At 42.2% G+C, this 22,958-nt stretch overlaps 2 protein-coding genes across 2 annotated transcripts; both read left to right on the forward strand.

Moving 5' to 3' along the window:
* Positions 1 to 1,759: 1,759 nt before the first annotated feature.
* LOC112231351 (28S ribosomal protein S12, mitochondrial) lies at positions 1,760 to 3,505 on the forward strand. Its single transcript, XM_024398063.2, has 3 exons — positions 1,760 to 1,894; positions 2,022 to 2,072; positions 2,651 to 3,505. The coding sequence occupies exons 2-3, from the start codon at positions 2,024 to 2,026 to the stop codon at positions 3,034 to 3,036; spliced, it is 435 nt and encodes a 144-aa protein (XP_024253831.1). The 5' UTR covers positions 1,760 to 1,894; positions 2,022 to 2,023; the 3' UTR covers positions 3,037 to 3,505.
* Positions 3,506 to 3,629: 124 nt separating this feature from the next.
* kif4 (kinesin family member 4) lies at positions 3,630 to 22,624 on the forward strand. The gene is made up of 30 exons (XM_024398062.2): positions 3,630 to 3,921; positions 4,256 to 4,379; positions 4,493 to 4,607; positions 4,714 to 4,904; positions 5,142 to 5,240; positions 5,337 to 5,503; positions 5,718 to 5,812; positions 6,012 to 6,134; positions 6,782 to 6,957; positions 7,067 to 7,128; positions 7,750 to 7,882; positions 8,077 to 8,135; positions 8,428 to 8,533; positions 8,850 to 8,972; positions 9,177 to 9,350; positions 9,540 to 9,643; positions 9,856 to 10,000; positions 10,245 to 10,355; positions 10,506 to 10,589; positions 11,267 to 11,380; positions 11,691 to 11,846; positions 14,450 to 14,547; positions 18,359 to 18,488; positions 18,708 to 18,992; positions 19,240 to 19,317; positions 21,198 to 21,299; positions 21,454 to 21,621; positions 21,762 to 21,887; positions 22,019 to 22,138; positions 22,305 to 22,624. Exons 2-30 carry the CDS (start codon positions 4,257 to 4,259, stop codon positions 22,461 to 22,463), a joined length of 3,726 nt encoding a protein of 1,241 aa, XP_024253830.1. The 5' UTR covers positions 3,630 to 3,921; position 4,256; the 3' UTR covers positions 22,464 to 22,624.
* Positions 22,625 to 22,958: the final 334 nt, after the last annotated feature.

Consider the following 22,958-nt stretch of genomic DNA (forward strand, 5'->3'; position numbering starts at 1 on the left):
AAAATATTAAAGGTCTACAATTTTTGTTTCATTTGTCAATATTCCATTTTTATTCATTGATATACTGGCCACCATTGCTGTGGTTACGTGTTCAGTATATGTATTGACCAGCAAACCCACTGCAGCCTACCTCACCAGCTCACTCTTCATCCCTGCTTTGGACAATTAATAGCATGACTCTCGTACTTTGCCCTTTTAATTTATGGTTGATATTAACGACGAAAGGAGATATGTCTCTCCTATTGTGTACCGCTGTTACATACTGTGGAAAAATAAAAAACAGGGAAAATAAGAACTTAGAACTGCCAATTATTATGGATAAATATTAAAGAAAAGGGTAAACACAACACTGGACCAAACCCCCTAATTGTCAAACTAATATTAATGTACAACAATATAGAAGAGACATAACTAGAGGTTATGCAATATGGGTTCACTGCATGCTTCTTAAGTGTGTAATTGACAACACCAAAGAGCTATTGAAATGTAAAACTATGAAAAATGTACGTTAAACCGCGTGATTTTACAGCACACAAACAAGTGTGCAATATAGAAGGGTACATTCTGCACCATGTTTGAAGTCAGTAGGTCACATGACCAAGGAGCTATTGAAATTTTAAACGTTGAAAAATGAATGTAAAATCTTGTGAGATGAAAATGGACAAACTAAAGGGTGTGCAATATAGAAGGGTAGTCAGTGGACATACTGAACCTTGTTTGAAGTCATTAGGTCCCATGACCAAGGAGCTATTGAAATGTTACATTTGGAAAAATTCATGTCAAATCATGTGAGATGAAAATGGACTAACTAAAGGGTGTGCAATGTGTAGGCCCACTGAGTGTACATTCTCAACCTTGTTTGAAGTCATTAGGTCACGTGACCAAGGAGCTGTTGAAAGGTTATATTTTGAAAAATTCATGTAAAAACGTGTGAGATGAACATGGACAAACTAAAGGGTGTGCAATATAGAAGGGTTGTCAGTGGACATTCTGAACCTTGTTTGAGTCCAGAAGGTCATATGATCAATGAGCTATTGAAATTCAAAAATGTAAATAAATAATATCAAATAGTGCGAGATGTAAATCGACAAAAAATACATGTGTGCAATGTGTGTCTATGCCATCGGGTTAGCTAGAACCAGTTTTGAAAGTTTTAGGAGTAATGTTTAAATAGCTATTGGAATTTGAAAAATTTGATTTGTCACTATATTGTCGGTCCCTAACTGCTGTTGGTGGACGTAAGGAAAACTACAGGCGAATATCCGTGGAATATCTAGTCTGAAACTGCCTTTACCTCGGTGTGAGACCCACGATCTGTCGTCTTTCATTGAACATATTTTCTAGCCTCATAACCTGCAGGTAAAATACCACCTGATTGGGAAAGCCACTTGATTTGAAGTCCCTAGAGAAAATGAAATAATGTAGCCTACTGTCATGAGTTATCAATATTTCAAGGACAATTTGACTATAATCAATTTGGGATGGATTTTAAACAGAATTGACCTCAACTCTAATTTGACACTGCTTTGGCTTACCTCTCCAGCTCCAGTCCACCCCTGTCTATTTCAAGGTTTATAACATAAGGACTTATTTAGAAAATGATCAACATCAGATCCACAAGCACTTCTAAATCGTGGTCAGCATAATGTGCATTGTGTTTTGTGGTTATTTTCGTGTACCCGACCAGTAGGTGGCAGTAGTGCTCTTACAAAAATCTGCAACAGAAGCTGTCGCACTCAATGCGGAAGAATATATCAAATACTTCCGGAGGTCAAACGGGTGATATTGGTTATGATTTTTTGTGACATTTCTTATTTTCCATATTACAAGTTGTTATATACTTTGAAAACACACGTGGGTGGTTTATCCTTGGACAGGAACTGAAAAGCAGCAGGTACGATTTGAAAATACTATAGAACACGGTTTTAGACTAGACTAGAGTTAATGGTAGGGTTAGCTGCAAGGTTACCAGTGTGACACAGACAGGTTCCCCCTAAATCCTGTCTTTGACTCTTTTGCAGGGATGGCTTTATTGGGGAGTCTGAGACCAGCGTTGACATCATTTCTGCAAGGTAATGTCATCGTGCATTCGTATTACACACACACCAAAAAAATGTATGCACACATGACTGTAAAGTTGCTTTGGGTAAAAGCGTCTGCTAAATGTCACAATACAGTAGTATAATCATATTACACACTCACACACACAGACGGTTGACAGTAAAAGTCATTATCCATGCACTTGACTTCAGACCTGCAGGGGTGGGTTATCTTACCTTGTTCGGGCCAGTGTGCTTGAAGTCATGAACTCTGTTGATTACACTAAAAATAAGTATTTATTGTAGAGCAGATGATGATTAAATGTTAAGGTGAATGAAGTATGGTACTGCATTAGCTGGAGTGAAAGCCTGCTCCCTCACTGCACCTTTTGTGAAGATGATTGCCCATCCCTACTTCGGAATACCCTCAGTATCTTATTGAGGCCCATTTATCAGACCGTGGGTATCCCTCATCCCTGGGGCAATTTTTTTTAATCAACAAAAGTTGATTATAGAAAATCTGTAGCCAACACCAGTTATGTTTACAGTTTTTACCCTCGACATTATACATTGGAGTAGGTCTCTTATGCACTCTTTGTACCCTAATACAGTGTCTCAGTCTGTCTCCCAATGGTCTGGACCTGTCCTCTCCAGAACTATGGCTACTCTGAATCAGATGCATCGCCGGGGGAAGCCATCACCCCCTCCCCCGAGCGTCAGCGCCATGTTCGGCCGCCCCCAGCTGAAGGCAGTAATCCTGAAGACAATGATCCGGAAACCCAAGAAGCCAAACTCGGCCAACCGTAAATGTGCCAGAGTCCGCCTCAGTAACGGCAAGGAGGCAGTGGTGTTCATTCCTGGGGAGGGACACAACCTCCAGGAGCACAACGTAGTGCTGGTGCAGGGGGGCAGGACACAGGACCTGCCAGGAGTCAAGCTGACTGTGGTCAGGGGAAAATATGACTGTGCCCATGTTGTGAAGAAGAAAAATAACTAATAGGGAGCAAATGTGTTTTTTATTTTACATTTATTTAACTAGGCAAGATCAGTTAAGAACAAATTCCTATTTTCAATGACAGCCTAGGAACAGTGGGTTGACTGCCTGTTCAGGGGCAGAACGTCAGATTTGTACCTTGTCAGCTCGGGGGTTTGAACTTGCAACCTTCCGGTTACTAGTCCAACGCTCTAACCACTAGGCTACCATGTGTTTGCATAATACCTGTGTAAGTTTAAACATGAGTTGGATCCAGTGATTTATCTTGAACTTATCATGTGATTTATCCCGTGTATCAGTAATTCCCTTTTTGTTTTGTGGACTTCAGCAACCGGTCCTCTGTTTCCAGAGATGAGCAGTCAGCTCGAAGAGGATTTGCCCGATTCAAATTAGTTAAGAAATACGATTATATTATTTTCAGATCTTGATATTGCTGCATTTTATATTGTTCCATTAAAATTAAATTAATATTTGCAATGTTAGTGTATTTTATGTTCTGTATTTGTCAATTTTATTTTGACATTTGAGAAACCACCCGATTAGACTACAATCTGGAGAAACAGGCGAATGACAGCCACTCTGCGACGCAAAACGCGTGGTGGAGGCGGGGCAGAATATTTGAAAGTGGCGGGCAAGACGAGATCCATGGCAGGCACCGACCGAAGGTCTCTTTTGAGATAACAATAGTCAAACGTTCAGTCTAGATTTCTTACGACAACTGGTGTGGTTATATGCGTTTTATGAGCAGACAATTCTTATTCTTTCGTCTGAAAAAATAGTTTTTAGAAAATTTTAGCAAGCTAGAGGCACACACCTTTTAGCTAACGTTAGCTAGCCACTGTACAGCTCATTGCAGGGGTGAAGACCAACGTCTTGTCAGACCCTAAGGTAAGTGTCCGTCCTCCTCAGCTATCTACTAAACTTATTTGGATGGGTAGAGCATGAATCATAATGGGGGTTAGCTAGCCCGATGATATAGACAAGTTAACGTTAGCTAGACAGGTACTGTAGCTAGCTAAGTGCTGGCTAACAACACTTAACAGCCGCGGTCCGTACTAATTATCAGGGTTTGGTCGGTTGTGAATAGAATCACAATGAGGCTAAAATAGCTTTCAGAAAATACATTTCCGATATGCAAATTTTCCAATGACAACATTGCTTTAAAGAATTGGCCACATATACACAATTCTGTTTTGAATCTGTCAATCACCTGATTTCGAAGCATGACAAAGGAGGATGATAAGTCGATCCCTGTGCGGGTTGCCCTGCGGTGTCGACCTTTGGTTGCTAAAGAAATCAACGAGGGTTGCCAGACCTGTCTCACTTTCGTGCCAGGGGAGCCACAGGTCAGCAGTCTATGCCACAAGACAAAGCACTTGTCCTGATGTTTTATGTATCCAATTTCATACCTAGCTACATAACTAAAATTATTTTCAAATATAATTAATTTCTCTTGCAGGTGGTTGTTGGCACTGAAAAGGCGTTCACATACGATTTTGTATTTGATCCTACAACTGAACAAGAGGAAGTCTTCAACAGTGCTGTTTCACCATTATTGTGTGGTCTTTTTAAAGGTATAGAAGACAAACCTTTTACTTTCACACAATATTATCCATAAACCAGTAAGCTGACAAAATGGGATGGGATCAATAAGCTGTATGTTTCTACTTATCTTTTAAGGCTATCATGCTACTGTGCTTGCATATGGACAGACTGGTTCAGGGAAGACCTTTTCTATGGGAGGAACATACACCTCAGCCCAGGAGAATGAGCCCACCGTTGGAGTCATCCCCAGGGTGGTCAGAATGATCTTCCAGGAAAGGGAGAAGCATACCGATTGTGAAATCTCTCTTACAGTGTCTTATCTGGAGGTGTGTGGGAACCTCTTAGTTTTTATTATTTAATTGTCATAACGCAAAGCCATAGTTTGATTGTAATAGCAGACAACAAAAAATTTGCGTTCCTCTTCTCAGAAAATCAAAACAGGGAGTTGTAAAAATGCCAAAAAAGCGAGTATTCTGATTAATAAAAAAATACATCTCATTGGTTCTGGAAGTATCCTGTGCATGTTTTTCTGTAACATTATGTCTACATTTGATTTGCCATAGATATACAATGAAGAGATCCTGGACTTGCTCTGTCCATCGGCATCCAAAGATAAACCATCAACCATCAACATTCGGGAGGACCCCAAAGAGGGCATAAAGGTGAGTGAACTGTCTGTAACCGTTGAACATGTTGCCTGAATGTGTTTAAATGGACTGTTTTTTTTAACCCATTCTCCATCTGCCTCCCTATCTTAGATTGTGGGCCTGACTGAGAGACAGGTGATGTCTGCCCATGAGATGGTAGGTTGCTTGGAGCTGGGGAACTCAGCCCGCACTGTGGGCTCTACTGCGATGAATGCTGCCTCGTCTCGCTCCCATGCAATATTCACCATCACCCTGGAGCAGCGCAGGGGTGCAGACAAGTCGGTCTTCTCTTTCTTTCTCCCATAAATCTCACCTTCTAATATTCTTTTCAAGGAAACGTTGCAGTTCTTAAATGTATCGGATACGCAGAGCATAAATATTGTTTATATACAAATATCTCATGATATAGATAATTCAATTGATTTGATTTAAGTTTGTCTGCAAGTTGATTTGTCCTCAGTTCTTCCTTTTTGTTTCCAAATGTGTGTTTAGATCTGACAATGTGGTGTCAAAACTACACCTGGTGGATCTGGCTGGCTCTGAGAGACAGAAAAAGACCAAAGCTGAGGGAGATCGTCTGAAGGAAGGTGAGTTGATTACCAGAAGCTAATCCTTTAAAAAACAAGCTCTCATTGACTGTATTAATCTGTGTACTTTAGTATTGTTATGGTAAATTATTAGCACAATCTACATGTTTTAAATGACAGTCCCAGTTCAAATTCAATGTTTGATTTAGTTCAGTATCAGAACCTTATTGATTTTCTGCTTTCATCCTGTCTGCTCCAGGCATCAGCATCAACCGAGGCCTGCTCTCCCTGGGAAACGTGATCAGCGCCCTCGGTGACGAGAGCAAGAAAGGCACCGGCTTTGTGCCCTACAGGGACTCTAAACTAACCAGACTGCTGCAGGGTGAGCGCTCAAATGGATGGTCAGCTTATGCAGGCGTTATTGACACTGTGTTTGGGCAGTCCAAATCCCAGGTTTACCGCCCATAGGATCTTTCTGGGTCCAGTATCAATTTAGGATTTGCTTGTAAGTACAATGCAGCCTAACATAACAAAGATAGTGTCATGTGGTACAAGACCTTGTGGTAGTCAGATGACTGAAAGAACAGTCAAGAGAGCAGTCGAGATGACTGAGAGAGCAGTCAAGTTACATACCCTAAGGCAGGGAAGGGCAACTGGCCAAATCACGGTTGACAACTCCCAGAGTGCAAAGAACCTTGGTGTGACCATCGACAACACCCTGTTGTTCTCTGCAAAGCAGCGCCGGCTTTGACTGCATATGTGGGTGTGGTTACGCAGACCTGCGGCCACTCATGATTATTTCAGATTTTGTGGCCCCCACCCCTATCCGTTGTCCATCCCTGCCCTAAGGCATTCAACACAACAAGCATTCATTAAAATCTAGAATGTTTTTCTTAGATTTAGAGACTGAATCGGTTTCTATATATATATATATATATATATATATATATATATATATAGACACAGACACTATACTAAGACTTCATGTTTTAAAGTGGGGGTTAAATAATAAATACTGCTCTCTTTCAGATTCATTGGGAGGTAACAGCCACACCTTGATGATCGCCTGCATCAGCCCTGCAGACTCCAACATTGAGGAGACGATAAACACGTTGCGTTACGCTGACAGAGCCCGCAAGATAAAAAACAAACCTGTGGTCAACGTGGACCCTCGAACTGCTGAAATGAAACACCTGAAGCAGCAGGTAGTTACCACCCTACTGAGTGACCGTACAATTTGTGTTTTGGCGAAGGTGACTTGATTTGAAGTGTCCATTGTTTTGATGGGAATGTTTCCTCCTCTTTTGAACACAGGTTCAGGAGCTACAGGTGATGCTTCTGCATGCACGTGGAGGTGTGTCACCAGTGCTTTCTGGGTAATTACTATGCTATTTATTTTGGGATAATTTCCCGAACTAAGATACAGTCAGGTCTAAAGTTATTTGAACCCTTGATAAAGATAAGCAAATCAAATAAATAAATAATACAAAATGAGCTATATTGCATGCACAGAGAAAAATATTTTGTTTAACAAGTAATACAAACAAAAAATGATGGGGGTGGTCAAAATGATTGGCATCCCTGTTTTCAGTACTCTCTTTGGGAGGATATTGACACTGAGCCTTTTTCTAAAATGTTTTATGAGATTATAGACCACGTTGTTCCACAAATAAATGGTTAATTGACCACAAAATAATTTTTTTGCAAATATATATATATATATGTGTGTGTGTGTGTGTGTGTGTGTGTGTTTACAAAAATGTTTCAGAGTAATTGTGTTACTATCAAATAATATTATTTCCCCCTTGTTTTAAAAAATGTTTTTAGCATATGATAGCTCAGTATTTTGATTTTTATAGTCTTTTTGCACATCCTTATCAATGGTGCCAATAATCCTGGATCAGACTATATGTCCTCCTCTCCATCTATTGAGCCAAAGAGTCTGTCAACCTATAATGACTGAACACCCATACTGTGAACATTTCTTCTCTGAAAAGGTCTGAGCCAGCGGAGAACATGTCTAAGATCCTGGAGCGGACCCATACCCTACAGGATGAAAACAACAAGCTGAGCCGTGCGCTGAGCGAGGCAGCTGGCCAGACTGCCCTGATGCTTGAGAGGATCATCATGGTGAGGATGAGGGCCTGCACTGGTGTAGGACTGGCTCTGTCATACTGCAGGCCATGCCAACATCACACAGCAACGCTGACTGACCATCCATAAACATATAATTGTCCTTTTTAGTTATTCATCTTTGGAAAGATATTTGGAGGTATTACCATGATCGTCACGTGTGCCATCCTTTTTTGTTACCCCACCCACAGACGGATCAAGCAAATGAGAAGCTGCAAAGCAAACTGGAAGAGTTGAGGCAGCATGCAGCGTAAGTCTGAATGTCTTTTTGTGAACTAACACTCGCACTTGACTTTTTTCCCCCCTTACGAGCTCTGACTTTTCTGATAGCTACTTTATTGAGGAAGAGTTTACTTACTATGACTGTGATATGTGGTTGTCCCACCTAGCTATCTTAAGATGACTGCACAAACTGTAAATCGCTCTGGATAAGAGACTAAGGACTACGCTGTAAATATTTAAATGTCATGTGCTGTTACCATTGTCTGATTAGGTAATTGGCACCATAATTATTTGTGTTAAACACAAGGCTTATCGTTTAGGTGTAAGGTGAACCTGCAGAGGGTGATGGAGACTCTGGAGGACCAGGAGCTGAAGGAGAATGTGGAAGTGATCCAGAATCTGCAGCACGTCATCCTGCAGCTCCAGGTACGGCCAGACGAGGGAGCGCTCACAAGGCTGGATCTACTGATGCATTAGACTCCATTCAGTCCTCTGTTTAGCAAGCAAAGCATTTTCCCCCTGAATTTCATGGTAGCTAAGCTGTTTCTGTGCAATGTCATAACCTTATTGATCATCCTAGTCATAAGGATAAAGGACACTTGATTTATTATGTTTCATTGTACACATTGCACGTGTCAACGTTTGAATGGCTGGGTATTTTAGTTCCCTTCCCAATATTCAGTCTAATAAGAAGCTGCTCTGCATCCTGTCTGGGTAATAATGTCTGCTCTTTTTCCTCCAGGATGAGAGTGCTGGCCTTGCTGCCACCATTGAGGCGTTGGCTGCAGACTGTGGGGCTGAAGGAGAGGACAGCCCGGATGGGCCAGGGAGTGGCAGCAGGACCCCAACTGATGGCTCTCCTTCAGTAAGTCTGGTCATCTAGAACCACTCCTCTAATTCAGAAGGCTGTCTGCTGCAGGTTTACTCTTCCTGACATGTATCTGATTCTGTGCAGGTGTTTTGGGATTATTGCATTTTCACTGATTTTATAGAATTGTTGTGTGTTTTTAGGTTTTGTACAACAGGTGTGTTTTTGTTACCATACAAACAAACATGCATCTTTTCACAGGCTGCTGCTGACAAGGACTCTTCAGAGGCCTTCACTACCCAGCATGCCCTGCGTCAGGCTCAGATGTCCAAGGAGTTGATTGAGCTCAACAACGTTCTGGCTCTGAAGGAGGAGTTTGTCAGGAAGATGTGCCAGAACGACAGCCACCTGGAGCCTATGCAGACTGAACACCAGGTAGGGCTGGAGATGACAGACTGGAGAGGGGAGAGAAAATATGGGTTGGCTGTAATGGAGGTTCAGAGGGCTGAAACAGGGAGGGCAACACCAGCACAGCACTTTGATTCTTATCCACTGGGAAGGTTTCAAACTGAACTGTTGGAACAGATTTTTAATCTGAACTCCTCATTAACGGTTCCCCTCTAGAATAACATCAAGAGCCTGCAGACATCAGTGGGCTCTCTGCAGAAGGAAAAGGAGGACCTCATCCAGGCTCTCCAATCTGCCAAGAAGGATGTCAATCAGGCTAAGTAAGACTTAAGTATTTTAATAGCGTCTTTATGTTCAGGCTGTGTAGTCAGTTGATATGATAGTTATCTGTCACAAGAGTTTCCCTTTATGATAGCCACGAGCTTGGTGTGTTAACAGAATTTTACGTTTAGTATAAGCATTTCTCTGCAGTAGAATGGAATCATCAATCTCATTTCCTTCTGTCTTTCTCCCTCTCTCCATCTTTCTCCAGGCTGAGTGAGCAACGGAGAAAGCGTCTGCAAGAGCTGGAGGCTCAGATCACAGACATGAAGAAGAAGCTCCAGGAGCAGTCCAAACTCCTCAAGGTCAAAGAGTCCTCTGTTCGCAGCGTGGCCAAGCTCAACCATGAGATCCAGGTATGATAGTGTGCTTTCCTCTGGTGTGTCACTGTCATGACACTGTGGGTATACTGTGAGCTGTGGATATACTAGTTACTCTGAACTAATGGGCACTGTTTTTCAGGACAATGAGAGGTTTTCAGTCTGGATCTCATCGGTCAATGGGCTTTTGAAATGAAATGGTTGAATGTGACCTAATGATGGTACTCTTAAGACGAGGTTGTTGATGGCTTCTCTGATTGTCTGCTCTCTTTCCCTGTAGGCTATGAAGACTCAGCGTGTACAGCTGATGAGGCAGATGAAGGAGGACTCTGAGAAGTTCAGAGTGTGGAAGAACAAGAAGGACAAGGAGGTGCTTCAGCTCAAGGAGAAGGTGTGTGTGTGTGTGTGTGACGTGTGGTAGCGACTCTGGTGGACTCACCAGTCCATAGATAAGGCACACTGTTCACCACTTTCATTTCCATGTGGTTTAGATGATTGATTTAGTTTTTCTTTCAATAACAATACATTTCTCACCTCTCAGGACCGTAAACGTCAGTTTCAGATGGTGAAGCTTGAGAGTGACTTCCAGAAGCAAGCTAATGTCTTGCGTCGTAAAACTGAGGAGGTGAGGCCTAGCTCTATTCAGTGGTGTAAAGTACTTAAGTAAAACATTTTGAAAGTACTACTTAAGGAGTTTTTTGGGGTATCTGTACTTTACTATTCATATTTTTGACAACTTAAATTTTTTTTTTTTTACTTCACTACATTCCTAAAGAAAATGTTACTTTTTCCCTTACATCCAAAAGTACTCATTACATTTTGAATGCTTAGCAGGACAGGAAAATGGTCTAATTCACACACTTATCAAGAGCACATGCCTGGTCATCTACTGCCTCTTATCTGTCAGACTCGATAAACACATGCTTTGTTTGTAAATGATGCCTGAGTGTTGGAGCATGCTCCTGGCTATCTGTAAATTAAAAAAACAAGAAAATAGTGCTATCTGGTTTGCTTAATAAGGATTTTGAAATGATTTATACTTTTACTTTTGATACTTAAGTATGTTTTAGCAATTACATTTACTTATGATACTTAAGTATATTTAAAACCAAATACTTTTACTCAAGTATGATTTTACTGGGTGACTTTCTATTAAGGTATCTTTTACTCAAGTATGACAATTGGATACTTTTTCAACCACTGGGCCTAATCGACCAGGAAAACATTGTGTCAATTCTTTAATTGTTGTTAGCTGGAACTGTGGTGAGCGGTAGTTCTAACTCTACAGGTGTTCTCCTTCAGGCCGCAGCAGCCAATAAGCGTCTGAAGGATGCCCTACAGAAGAGGAGTGAGGTGGCAGAGAAACGAAAGGATATCCATTACAGAGGGCTGGAGGGAGCAGCCGGGAGAGTGAAGGTACTGTGAATTATTTGATCAGCGATTTGTGAGGGGTCCTGGTTTGCAAGAAAGGAACTGATTGCCATAATGTGTTATGTGAATGTGCATGCTGTGGTCTAAGTGATTGTGTGTGTGATTTAAATGTGCTGCCTAGGGTTGTGGATTTTCAATAAATTCCATGTTTTTCAAAAATCCTGGTTGTATGATTTGCGGAATAATGAGGTAAACCAGGGAATTTATTGAAAGGTCCTGTAATTTTGAATCTCTAGTACTGTCACTGTGTATGAAGGACTGAGTAATGTATGCTGTTACCTGAATCTGTGGGCAGACCTGGCTCCTGAACGAGGTGGAGGTGCTGGTGAGCACAGGGGAGGCGCGGCGCCACCTGCAGGACCTGCTGGAGGACAGGAAGATCCTGGCAGAGGAGATCTCCCAACTTAAACAACAGATGGAGGCAGGGGAGCGGCCTGCTGCCAAAGTCAGGGTAAGTGGAGTCCTTGTCTTAAAAAGATCAATGACAATCTGAGCTTTTACTAAATTAGTTATCAGTGGAAATTTCCACTGCTAGGCTACATGAGGAAATGATGCTTCTCTGTTTTTCTACAGGAGTTAGTTCAAGGGGACTGTAAACACTAGGCTTTAGAATACCAGCTAACTAAATCGCCAGATTGGCAATGTTGCATCACTGGCAGGATTTCCAAAAACTGTCTCAAAGACCATGAACTCTACGTTCATTAATGAGCAAATTTAGCTAATGTCTAACCATATATGAAAACATGATACATAGTTTAAAAGCTGAGAAACAGCCATTTCCAATGATATGACATATAATGGCACCACATTAATCAAATGGTAATCAGTCAAGAAATACCTGTGGAAAATCTACGCTTTTTCCCCCCTAAACAAATGCTATTTACGTAACTTCCTAATGACGATGGAGGAAAAACTGAGCATGTTAACTATTCCTGGTTTTACAAGGCATGAAAATCAGAATAGTAATACCTTTTATTGTGAATGAGTCACAGCTGTTTTGGTGAACGTGGCATTTTTCTTAAATTCTACGGAATGTTCTGTTATCAGAAACCTATCTGGATTGTATATTAACTACATATCTGCACCAAAACATTACAAGTGCATTTGATTTTTACATATGATAAGGAAAGACACCCACGTAATATTAATAAATCAAGAACATTATTTAAATAACTTTATTGAGGGGAATACATCTCATTCAAACCTGAAAACAAAATGCAAGTTACATCTCAAATTGGAATGACAAAGATTAAGGCAGACATTTTAACCCCCCTTCGAAGAGTCAAAATGGGAACAAATTTGAAAGCATACAGGGGAGGTGACAAGTGACACTGAGCTACTAGGTGAAGATTAGGAGTACCTTTACTAGTGCCTATGTCTGCAATGAGTCCCATTTAATAAAATAATTGAATCACAAAATAAATTGTTCCCCTGCGATGCATAACTGCTTGCCCTTGCATTCTGGTGCAACACAAATAAACCATGCCATTTCCTTCTATCTTTCCTCTTACAAAGCCAACCATTTCTAGAGTAGTCCTGCAGTACATACTTTTATCTCCCTCACCAACTTTAAACATCAGCTATCTGAGCAGCTAACCGATCGCTGCAGCTGTACATAGTCCATCAGTATATAGCCCACCCAATTTACCTACCTCACCCCCATACTGTTTTTATTTTAGTTACTTTTCTGCTCTTTTGCACACCAGTATCTCTACCTGCACATGTTCATCTGATCATTTATCTCTCCAGTGTTAATCTGCTAAATTGTAATTATTCACTCCTATGGCCTATTTATTGCCTACCTCGTCATGCCTTTTGCACACAATGTATATATATTCATTTTTTTCTACTATGTTATTGACTTGTTTATTGTTTACTCCATGTGCAACTCTGTGTTGTTGTCTGTCCACACTGCTATGCTTTATTTTGACCAGTTGCAAATGAGAACGTGTTCTCAACTAGCCTACCTGGTTAAATAAAGGTGAAATAAAAATTGAAGCTCAACTAGGCTGTGAGGATGTGACTGTCCCTCAGCCCTGTCTGCTGCCTCCACAGCATGTTGTCCTGTCTGTCATTGACACTGTTGGGACAGCTTCTATTGACTTCCTGGTACACAGGTGACATGTCTACAGGGAGGTCCTCCTCGTGAAGGTCTAAGCTTGAGGGGGAGGGAGCTAATATACAGTATGTAAAGGCCTAATATTACATAACAATAAAAATCATTAGCAGTTAGAACAGGATGATTTAGGCTTGTTACCAAGCTACCAGCCTGAGCTGACTACCAGCCTAATTATTTTTAGGAATCATAGATAAACCGATACCTAATGAAATATCTAGCTAACTAATGATTATATGGGTATCATACTTTTTAATGGTAAAAATATCAGTCCTGCTGCAGCCCTCTTGTGGGTGGCTGGCTATCAACTACTGTAGAATCAGGCTCTAGGCAGTTTATTTTCGCTCTTAACTATACCAATGACATACTCTTCAAATTGATAATATGATCATTTGATTTTGTACAGTTATCAAAGACGACGTTTAATGTAAAAAAAGACAGAAGTGCTAAATCAAGTAGATGGCTGGCTCACTGCCGTGCCTTGTTTTGGCTGACTGATTTTAAAAAAAGACAATCTGAAAAAATACTATAATTACCAAAATAAAAACAAATTGAATACAGTTTCTTACCTTAATGTTGTCCTTAGCTCAATGACAAAGCTGTCAAAGTTATGAGAACCCTTTCAGGTCAAGTGGAGGCGAGGTGCCTCCTCGTGGCAGCATTCACTTTCAGTCCCCTGCCAAAACTCACAATTTGCTCAATCCTGCCAATGACGCATCAGCGTCAGTTGTTTCTATGGCAATTCAAGATGCCGCTACCCATACCTCCTAATAATCGTTCAATATCAAAACCCTAAAAACAGGGATGTTAAATGCATATTGTTTAGTATTAGTGGACAGAATACATCTCTTTGCTTAGCTTTACTTCCTGAAGTTTTTCCATTCCCCCTTTAACAGTTTTTACTGTGTTTTCTCTCCCCTCTCGCTCTACTCCCACAGCGTCGGACCCTCATCATCTCAGAGCTGGAGAGTCAGGGAGAGTTGGAGGCGTCTCTCAGCAAACAGGTGGACAATCTGGGGACAGAAATAAACCTCAGGTGAGCCTGACTAGTTCAAAACTTACTTACTACCTCCTGCAGCTGAGGGATTCCTTCTAACCTAAACATTGACCTATATTACCTCCTGCAGCTGAGGGATTCCTTCTAACCTAAACATTGACCTATATTACCTCCTGCAGCTGAGGGATTCCTTCTTACCTAAACATTGACCTATATTACCTCCTGCAGCTGAGGGATTCCTTTTACCTAAACATTGACCTATATTACCTCCTGCAGCTGAGGGATTCCTTCTAACCTAAACATTGACCTATATTACCTCCCGCAGCTGAGGGATTCCTTCTATCCAAACACTAAACATTGACCTCACCTTACTGCTAATGCATTTGATCTTATTACATGACTCTACTGACGTGAAAGGCATCCACATAATTTGTCTTTCAGTTGCATTGCATTGCTATCCATTTTTGCACTGTCATTGTGAATTCCTGGCCTACCTCCCCTTGGCTTGCCTGGAGAAATGATGTTCTAGTGAGGCTTTGCTTCAAAGCTTTTCACACCTTCCAAAGCATACGCCTTCCCCATCTGATCTTTTGTTAATTCCTGTTGATAGGATATTGTGACGGCTGCCAGACGCAAGTCCTTAGAACAGAGTAATGATATATGTGAGGAAGTATTTAAGTTTGGGCAGGTAAATCAAACTTTATTTGTGTAGACCCTACTGTGAAGTAACTTATAAGCCCTTATCCAACAGTGCAGTTCAAGAAGAGTTAAGAAAATATTTACCAAATAAACTAAAGTAAAAAAAAAAAAAAAAAAAAAAAAAGTTACACAATAAAATAACAATTACGAGGCTATATAGAGGGGGTACTGGTGCCGAGTCAATGCGCGGGGGTACAGGTTAGTCGAGGTAATTTGTACATGTAGGCAAGGGTGAAGTGACTATGCATAGATGATAAACAGCGAGTAGTGCAGCGTAACAACAAAGGGGGGGGTCAATGTAAATAGTCTGTGGCCATTTTAATAATTGTTCAAGCAGTCTTATGGCTTGGGGTTAGTAGCTGTTTAGAAGCCTCTTGGACCTAGACTTGGCACTCCGGTAGCGAACAGTCTATGACTTGAGTCTTTGACCATTTTTTGTTCCCAGTGATATACTGGGCCGTACCCACTACCCTCTTTAGTGACTTGTGGTCGTGAGGCCGAGCAGTTGCCATACCAGGCACTGATGCAACCAGGATGCTCTCGATGGTGCATCTGTAGAACATTTTGAGGATCTGGGAACCCATGCTAAATCTTTTCAATCTTCTGATGGGGAAAAGGTGTTGTCGTGACAGTCTTGGAGTGTTTGGACCATGATAGTTCGTTGGTGATGTGGACACCATGGAACTTGAAGATCTCAACCTGCTCCATTTCAGCCCTGTTGATCTTAATGGGGGCCTGTTCGGCCCGCCTTTTCCTGTAGTCCCCAATCAGCTCCTTTGTCTTGTTCACATTGAGGGAGAGGTTGTTGTCCTTGGCACCACGCCAGGTCTCTGACCACCTCCCTATAGGCTGTCTCATCGCTGTCGGTGATCAGGCATACCACCGTTGTGTCGTCAGCAAATTTAATGATGGTGTTGGAGTCGTGTCTGGCCACGCAGTCGTGTGTAAACAGGGAGTACAGGAAGGGGCTGAGTACACACCCCTGAGGGGCCCCTGTGTTGAGGATCAGCGTGGCAGATGTGTTGTTGCCTACCCTTACCACCTGGGGGTGGCCGTCAGGATGTCCAGGATCTAGTTGCAGAGGGAGGTATTTAGTCCCAGGGTCCTTAGCTTAGTGATTAGCTTTGTGGGCACTATGGTGTTGAACGCTGAGCTGTAGTCAATGAACAGCATTCTCACATAGGTGTTCTTTTTGTCCAGGTGGGAAAGGGCAGTGTGGATTGTGATTGAGATGACGTCATCTGTGGATCTTTTGGGACGGTATTTCAAATTGGAGTGGGAGTAGGGTATCCAGGAGGATGCTGTTGATGTGAGCCATGACCAGCCTTTCAAATCAATGTTATTCAAGTATTGCACCCACACTGCTCACGCGCGCCAACGAGCGTCTGCGTTGCCACGGGCTAATTTCTATTTCTGACGCAGATCGCTCTGCAAGTCCTGCCTCTCCCATCTCCACATTGGTTTATAGAAGAAGGTACCCATGTGCCATCTCCTCGTTGGTTATACCCACGTGGGTGAGTGAAAGACGAACGGGGTCAGTGGCGGTAATGTACCTAATTTATGAAAGTTGCCAATCTCAATATAAAGTCAAGAAAAGGGCTGAAGGAAGAGAGTGACTAGAAACGATTCGGTTGACCCTTTTATGTGTGGATTAATTGGCGGCGTTGAGGACCTTGTGCATTTCAGGTAAAATAACAACTCAATGTTGATATCCCAGGACAAATTAGCTAGCAACAGCAAGATAGCTAAATTGGACAAATTAGCTAGCAAGTGCAACTAGCTGAATTGCCATAAATGTTTAATGCTTTTCGACCTGTCCCCAATTTAATATAATTGGTTCAGGGTTTGTTTTGATATTTTAACCTGCGTGTCGTGATCCCGTTTGGTGTGGAGGGACAAAATAAATGTATGCACGATGGCGCATGCGCGCAGCCGGTTTGGGTTCCGTGTGACTCACATCTGCTGCCGAGAGTGTTATCACACAGTCATCCAAAACAGCTGGTGCTCTCATGCATGCTTCAATGTTGCTTTCCTCGAAGTGAGCATAAAAGGCATTTAGCTCGTCTGGTAGGCTTGCGTCACTGGGCAGCTCGCGTCTGGGTTTCCCTTTGTATTCTGTAATAGTTTTCAAGCCCTGCCACATCCGACGAGCGTCAAGAGCCGGTGTAGTTGGATTCATTTTTAATCCTGTATTGACGTTTTGCCTGTTTTGATGGTTTGTCTGAGGGCATTGCAGGATTTCTTTTAAGCGTCAGGATTAGTGTCCCACTCCTTGAAATCGGCAGCTCTAGCCATTATCTCAATGCTGATGTTGCCTGTAATCCATGGCTTCTGGTTGGGATATGTACGTACGGTCACTGTGGGGATGATGTTGTCGATGCAGCTTTTGATGAAGCGGATGACTGAGGTGGTATACTCCTCAATGCCATTGGATGAATCCTGGAACGTATTCCAGTCTGTGCTAGCAAAACAGTCCTGTAGCATCCGTGTCATCTGATCACTTCCGTATTGAGCCAGTCAATGGTACTTCCTGCTTTAGTTTTTGCTTGTAAGCAGGAATTGGGATGATAGAATTATGGTCAGATTTGCAAAATGGGGGGGCAAGGGAGAGCTTTGTATGCATCTCTGTGTGGAGTAAAGGTGGTCTAGAGGAGCTTTTATTATTATTTTTATTTAAAAAAATATATATTTTGTGGTTGCACATGCTGGTAGAAATTAGGTCAAATGGATTTAAGTTTGCCTGCATTAAAGTACCTGGCCACTAGGAGTGCCACTTCTGGATGAGCAGTTTCTTCTTTGTTTATGGCCTCATAAAGTTGTTTGAGTGCGGTCTTAGTGCCAGCATCGGTCTGTGGTGGTAAATAGACTGCTACGAATAGTATAGATGAGAACTCTCTTGTTAGATAGTGTGGTCTACAGCTTATCATAAGATACTCTACCTCAGGCGAGCAATACCTTGAGACTTCTTTAATATTAGACATCACGCACCAGCTGTTATTGACAAATAGACACACACCCCCACCCCTTGTCTAACCAGACGCAGCTTCTCTGTTCTATTGGTGCATGGAAAATCCCGCCAGCTCATTCATGTGTATTTGTGTATTTTTATAGACAAACATTCACATGTAATGTCCCATGGTTTTCCTCCTAGGAGTGCCCAGATAGCTGACCTACAACAGAAGGTTCTGGATGCAGACAATGAGGGGCGCTTGAAGCAACGCTGGGACAACATCACTACTATGGTGGAGGCCAAGTGTGCCCTCAAGGTCCTCATGTCAGAGGTAAGACATGAGCTTATTCGCGTATTGTTGAACTGCAAGCTTATTCGTCTCAAAAGTTTTCAATGTCTTGAAAAGAATGTCATTCTTTGCCTATTAGCCTACCTTGTAAGCTGTTTATTGACAAAATACATGGCAACCCAAAATTTCATTTGACTATTTAGTATTTTAGCAGATGCTCTTATTCAGAGCAACTTACAATAAATATCACCACCTCCACAGCTGGTGTCTGCCAAAATGACCAGTTCTACGCTGGAGAGCGAGCTAAAGCAGGAGAAAAGCAACGTGCTGGACCTTCAGAAGACGCTGTGTGACGAGAGGAAACTGATGTCTACCATGGACATGGAGCACCAGCACCACCTGGTGGAGCTGGAGCAGATGCACCAGGAGAAGGTCCTGTACCTCCTGGGTCAGCTGCAGAGCAAGGAGAGCAAGTCAGTGGAGAAAAAACAGGAGGAGGAGACTTCAAAAAGAGAGAGGGAGCTTCTGCAGCGCCTCAAGTTCCAGGTCTGTCACACTGTCCTCTCAGCTACTGTGCACAATAACATTCTGGAGGGATGTTCATCAGGGTCATACAGTCAGGTCTATTTATGTGCTTTTGGACTTGTTTCTGCTATTAAACCTCATTATCCAAGCAGGTTGATTTGACTTCATGTTCAACTCAGTGTTGTGTTTTAGACAACTCTATCAAAGACTGATCAGGGTGAATATAGGTATTCTAACCCCCCTCCCAATTCAATGCCTGTCTCTACAGGAGGATGAGATTGAAAAGATGCGGGAATTGAATGAGCAAAACCAGAGGCTGATGGATGAAAATGAACAATACAAACAGGTAAATGCCCAGATGAGCCTGTACAAGGACAATAGAACACTTTAAAGTATCTACAAGAACAAAGGTCTGCAGTAGAGTTGGGTGGTATCCAGATTGTCATACAGTCATATTGTTTCTGTACCATACTGGAGTATACGGTATTACCGGAAGTGCACATAAAACAATTTAGGCACTTGGGATCTTGATCCAGTTAGCAAACCAAATGCATTGCTGTAGCCCTGAGCTGGATATAATTTATTTCACATCTTAGATTTCTTATAGTTATACTTACACACTCACAGGCCAGATATTAGGTATTGGTATTGTGTGTCTATCTTTATTTGCTTTTCATGTTTCCCCCACAGCTCCCTCTGCTGGGATCTCTTAATTGGGCCTATACTGACTGAATTTGTAATTATGCCCACCTGTGAAGTCTTGTTGTTGTGACATTGATTGCCATTGCCTTGCACGCTGAGGAAGGGCTCATACCTGACATGTTCGTACGGCAATACAAATGTCCATTTACTATTGTTTACCGGAGTGCTGTCCTATTACTGTTCTTTTCATGATATACAAGGATCCACACCCGATTTTTAGGTTTATATAAGGTGGAGTACAGCACGTTTGTTTATTAGGTACACAACCCCGTTCATGAAAATGGATGAGTCACGTGGCCGTGGTTTGCTATATAAAGCAGTCATCGAGGCATTCAGTTCCTGTTCGATCGAACGTTAGAATGTGCAAAACGGGTGACCTAAGCGACTTTGAGCGTGGTATGATGGTCGGTGCCATGCACCGGATCCAGTACCTCAGAAACGACCTCCTGGGCTTTTCACGCACCACAGTGTCGAGGGTTTCCCCAGAATGGAGCGACAAACACAAACCATCCAGTCAGGAGCAGTCCTGTGGGAACAGCTTTTTGATGAGAGCGGTCGAAGGAAAATGGCAAGAATTGTGCACGCTAAAAGGCGGGCCATAAACAGATAACAGTGGTGTGCAGAACGTCATCTTGGAACACACAACTTGTCTATCCTTGTCACGGATGGGCTATTGCCACACCAGGTTCCACTCCTATCAGCTAAAAACAAGAAGAAGCAGCTCCAGTGGGCAGGCGATCATCAACACTGGACAATTTAGGAGTGGAAAATATATGCCTGGTCAGAAAAACCCCAGTTCGTGTTGCGTCATGCCAATGGCATAGTCAGGATTTGGCGTAAGCAACATGAGTCCATGGACTGGTGTAAACAGTACAGGCTGGTGTCAGTGGCGTACCGGCGTCCTATCTTTTTATTTTTTATTACTTGACTAGGTAGTTCAATTAAGAACAAATTCTTATTTACAATGATGGCCTACCCCAGCCAAACCCTAACCCGGACGACGCTGGGCCAATTGTGCACCACCCTATGGGACTCCCAATCATGGCCGGTTGTGATACAGACTGGAATCGAACCAGGGTCTGTAGTGATGCCTCTATCACTGAGATGCAGTGCCTTAGACTGCTGCGCCACTAGGGAGCCCAATCTGCGGTAACTGCGTGATGCCGTTGCGTCAGCATGGACCAACATCCATGTGGAACGTTTCCAACCTGTAGAACCCATGGCCCGAAGAATTCAGGTAGCACGCAGCCCCCGCAATGCGTGGGTGCCTCCAACCCCAAATGTTTATTTTCTTTAAATAATGTAAGGTATTTAAAATGATACAGTCAGTATTTCAAAATACCTCGGTATAAACGGTATATCACCAAAACCTAATCTTACATGTACCCTAATATTAATTAATGTAATTTGTAAAGTTTCTCACACCCTAGGTGCTAAAAGCACAGGTTATTACAATTCTAAACATTTATGTCTACAATTTGTTGAAACTGTCCATATCAAGCAACTTTTGCTCTGTGTGTTCAGAAACTAACACTGCTCCAGTTGGCCAGTGGGAAAAAGATCAACAACCTACTGCCAACATCCACTCAGTCCCCAGATGACTCCTTTGAGTACATCCCGCGTAAGGTAAGCCACTGGCACACTTCCTCACCAGTCTGTTTGATATCCAACTGTTAGAGTGGAAATTTCCCCCGTTCGAGTCTAGGGGAAGATGACCCTGACTTAGACCAGCGCTAAGAGATTGCACCATCTCACGGCTGGTGTTTTTTACCTCCTGCAGCCTAAAGGCCGGCGTTTCACTACAGCCAGGGCTCCCCTGAAGATGGCCATTGACATGGAGGAGCTAGAGTCTCCCTCAGAGTCAGAGGAGGTTGAGTGGTGCCCTGAGAAGAATGAGAGTGGCCGTAACAGAAAGAGCTCCAATGTCAAAAAACCCAAGGCTACAGGGGTGAGAACATAGACGTAATGTATAGGAAATAATTTAGTGAGACCGGGGCAACACTGTTAGTTGTTTAGAGATGATCAGATCAATATTCTTATGTATTTGTAGTGTTAAATGAGTTCACATCTGTATGCCTCTTCCTTCAGTGTGCCTGTAAGGGTCGCTGTGGCAACAAGCTGTGCCGGTGCCGTAAGGGAAAGATGAGCTGTGGGGAGAACTGCCAGTGTGACCATGAGAAGTGTCGCAACATGGACAACCAGACGTCCAGTATAGTAAGTTAAAATTGTCCATCTGTTGTCAGATATCTGTATACCCTAGGCTCCCTACATTCACTAGTGGGAGAATATTTAATTGTTTGTGCAGTTTATTTTTCTTAATCATTTTCCTCTCTTCCTAAAATCAGGACTCCAGCGAGGTCACCGACGATGGGTCCAAAGATTTAGTTTCTATTCCTCAAGACCCCACAGCCGTTAGCCCTGGTGACGCCACGTTCTTTAAACCACCTTGTGTCACTCCCACCAAGGTAGGCTCCTCTATACCAATAACGCAACAGGGTGGTGACATACCCGTAACACTCATCGCACATCACTTTCTTTTGCACAAAACTGCATCTTAGGTGGGTTTTGGGGTTTTCAGATCATGTCCTTATTGTGCTGAAAAGACGATCTTCCTTGCTGTGTTCTTTATAGCTTGTGAGGAAGAGTGTCTCTGTCGAGGAGGAGGAAGAGGAAGATGAGGAGGATGAAGAAAGGAACACAGCCAGCTTCTTGAAGAAGAAAAAACGAGTCCTTACTAGCTTCCAGAACAGCTTTTTCTCTGGATGTACGCCCATCAGGGAAGAGTCTTAAGGTGGGAAAGGCATGCTAGTATAGACAAGACATGCAAGATCTTAGCCTCTGCAATAGGATAGTCCTTTTATCTGTTTGTTTTTTCAGTGTTTTGTTGGTCATTTTTCAATGTCTTTTAAATGTCCTCATTTACGTTCCTTGTAATAAAGTGTAGCAATTGATTCTAAATGAGACATCACTCTTTTATCGGTCTAAATCTTAGAGGGCACAGAAATTCACTTCCTGTGAACTGCCGTAAATGGCCTAATTATGAGGGCTAAAATACATTTAACGAGACTATTTTTAATTAGACAATCATACTAGGGAATTATTTGTCACTTGAAATATAAACGTTTAATAGTTGAATGTAACTGATTTTCTATCAATAGAAATGGATCATTTTTTAATATACATTTTTTTTGTTATCATAAATTGAATAATTCATGATTTTAATTTTCTGTGGAAGATTGGAACAAATAAACATAGTTAATAAATCAAACTTTCTTAACTTGCAGT

This window comes from Oncorhynchus tshawytscha, linkage group LG33 (genome assembly GCF_018296145.1).
Source record: "Oncorhynchus tshawytscha isolate Ot180627B linkage group LG33, Otsh_v2.0, whole genome shotgun sequence".
Classification (NCBI taxonomy): domain Eukaryota; kingdom Metazoa; phylum Chordata; class Actinopteri; order Salmoniformes; family Salmonidae; genus Oncorhynchus; species Oncorhynchus tshawytscha.

Excerpts from the sequence above, each read along its gene's own strand:
- kif4 (XM_024398062.2), top strand. The coding sequence starts at position 4,257 with ATGACAAAGGAGGATGATAAGTCGATCCCTGTGCGGGTTGCCCTGCGG. Across the intron at positions 7,129-7,749 it reads GTGTCACCAGTGCTTTCTGG|GTCTGAGCCAGCGGAGAACA; the intron begins GTAATTACTATG and ends TTCTCTGAAAAG. Across the intron at positions 10,590-11,266 it reads TGCGTCGTAAAACTGAGGAG|GCCGCAGCAGCCAATAAGCG; the intron begins GTGAGGCCTAGC and ends GTTCTCCTTCAG.
- LOC112231351 (XM_024398063.2), top strand. The coding sequence starts at position 2,024 with ATGGCTTTATTGGGGAGTCTGAGACCAGCGTTGACATCATTTCTGCAA. Across the intron at positions 2,073-2,650 it reads GTTGACATCATTTCTGCAAG|TGTCTCAGTCTGTCTCCCAA; the intron begins GTAATGTCATCG and ends ACCCTAATACAG.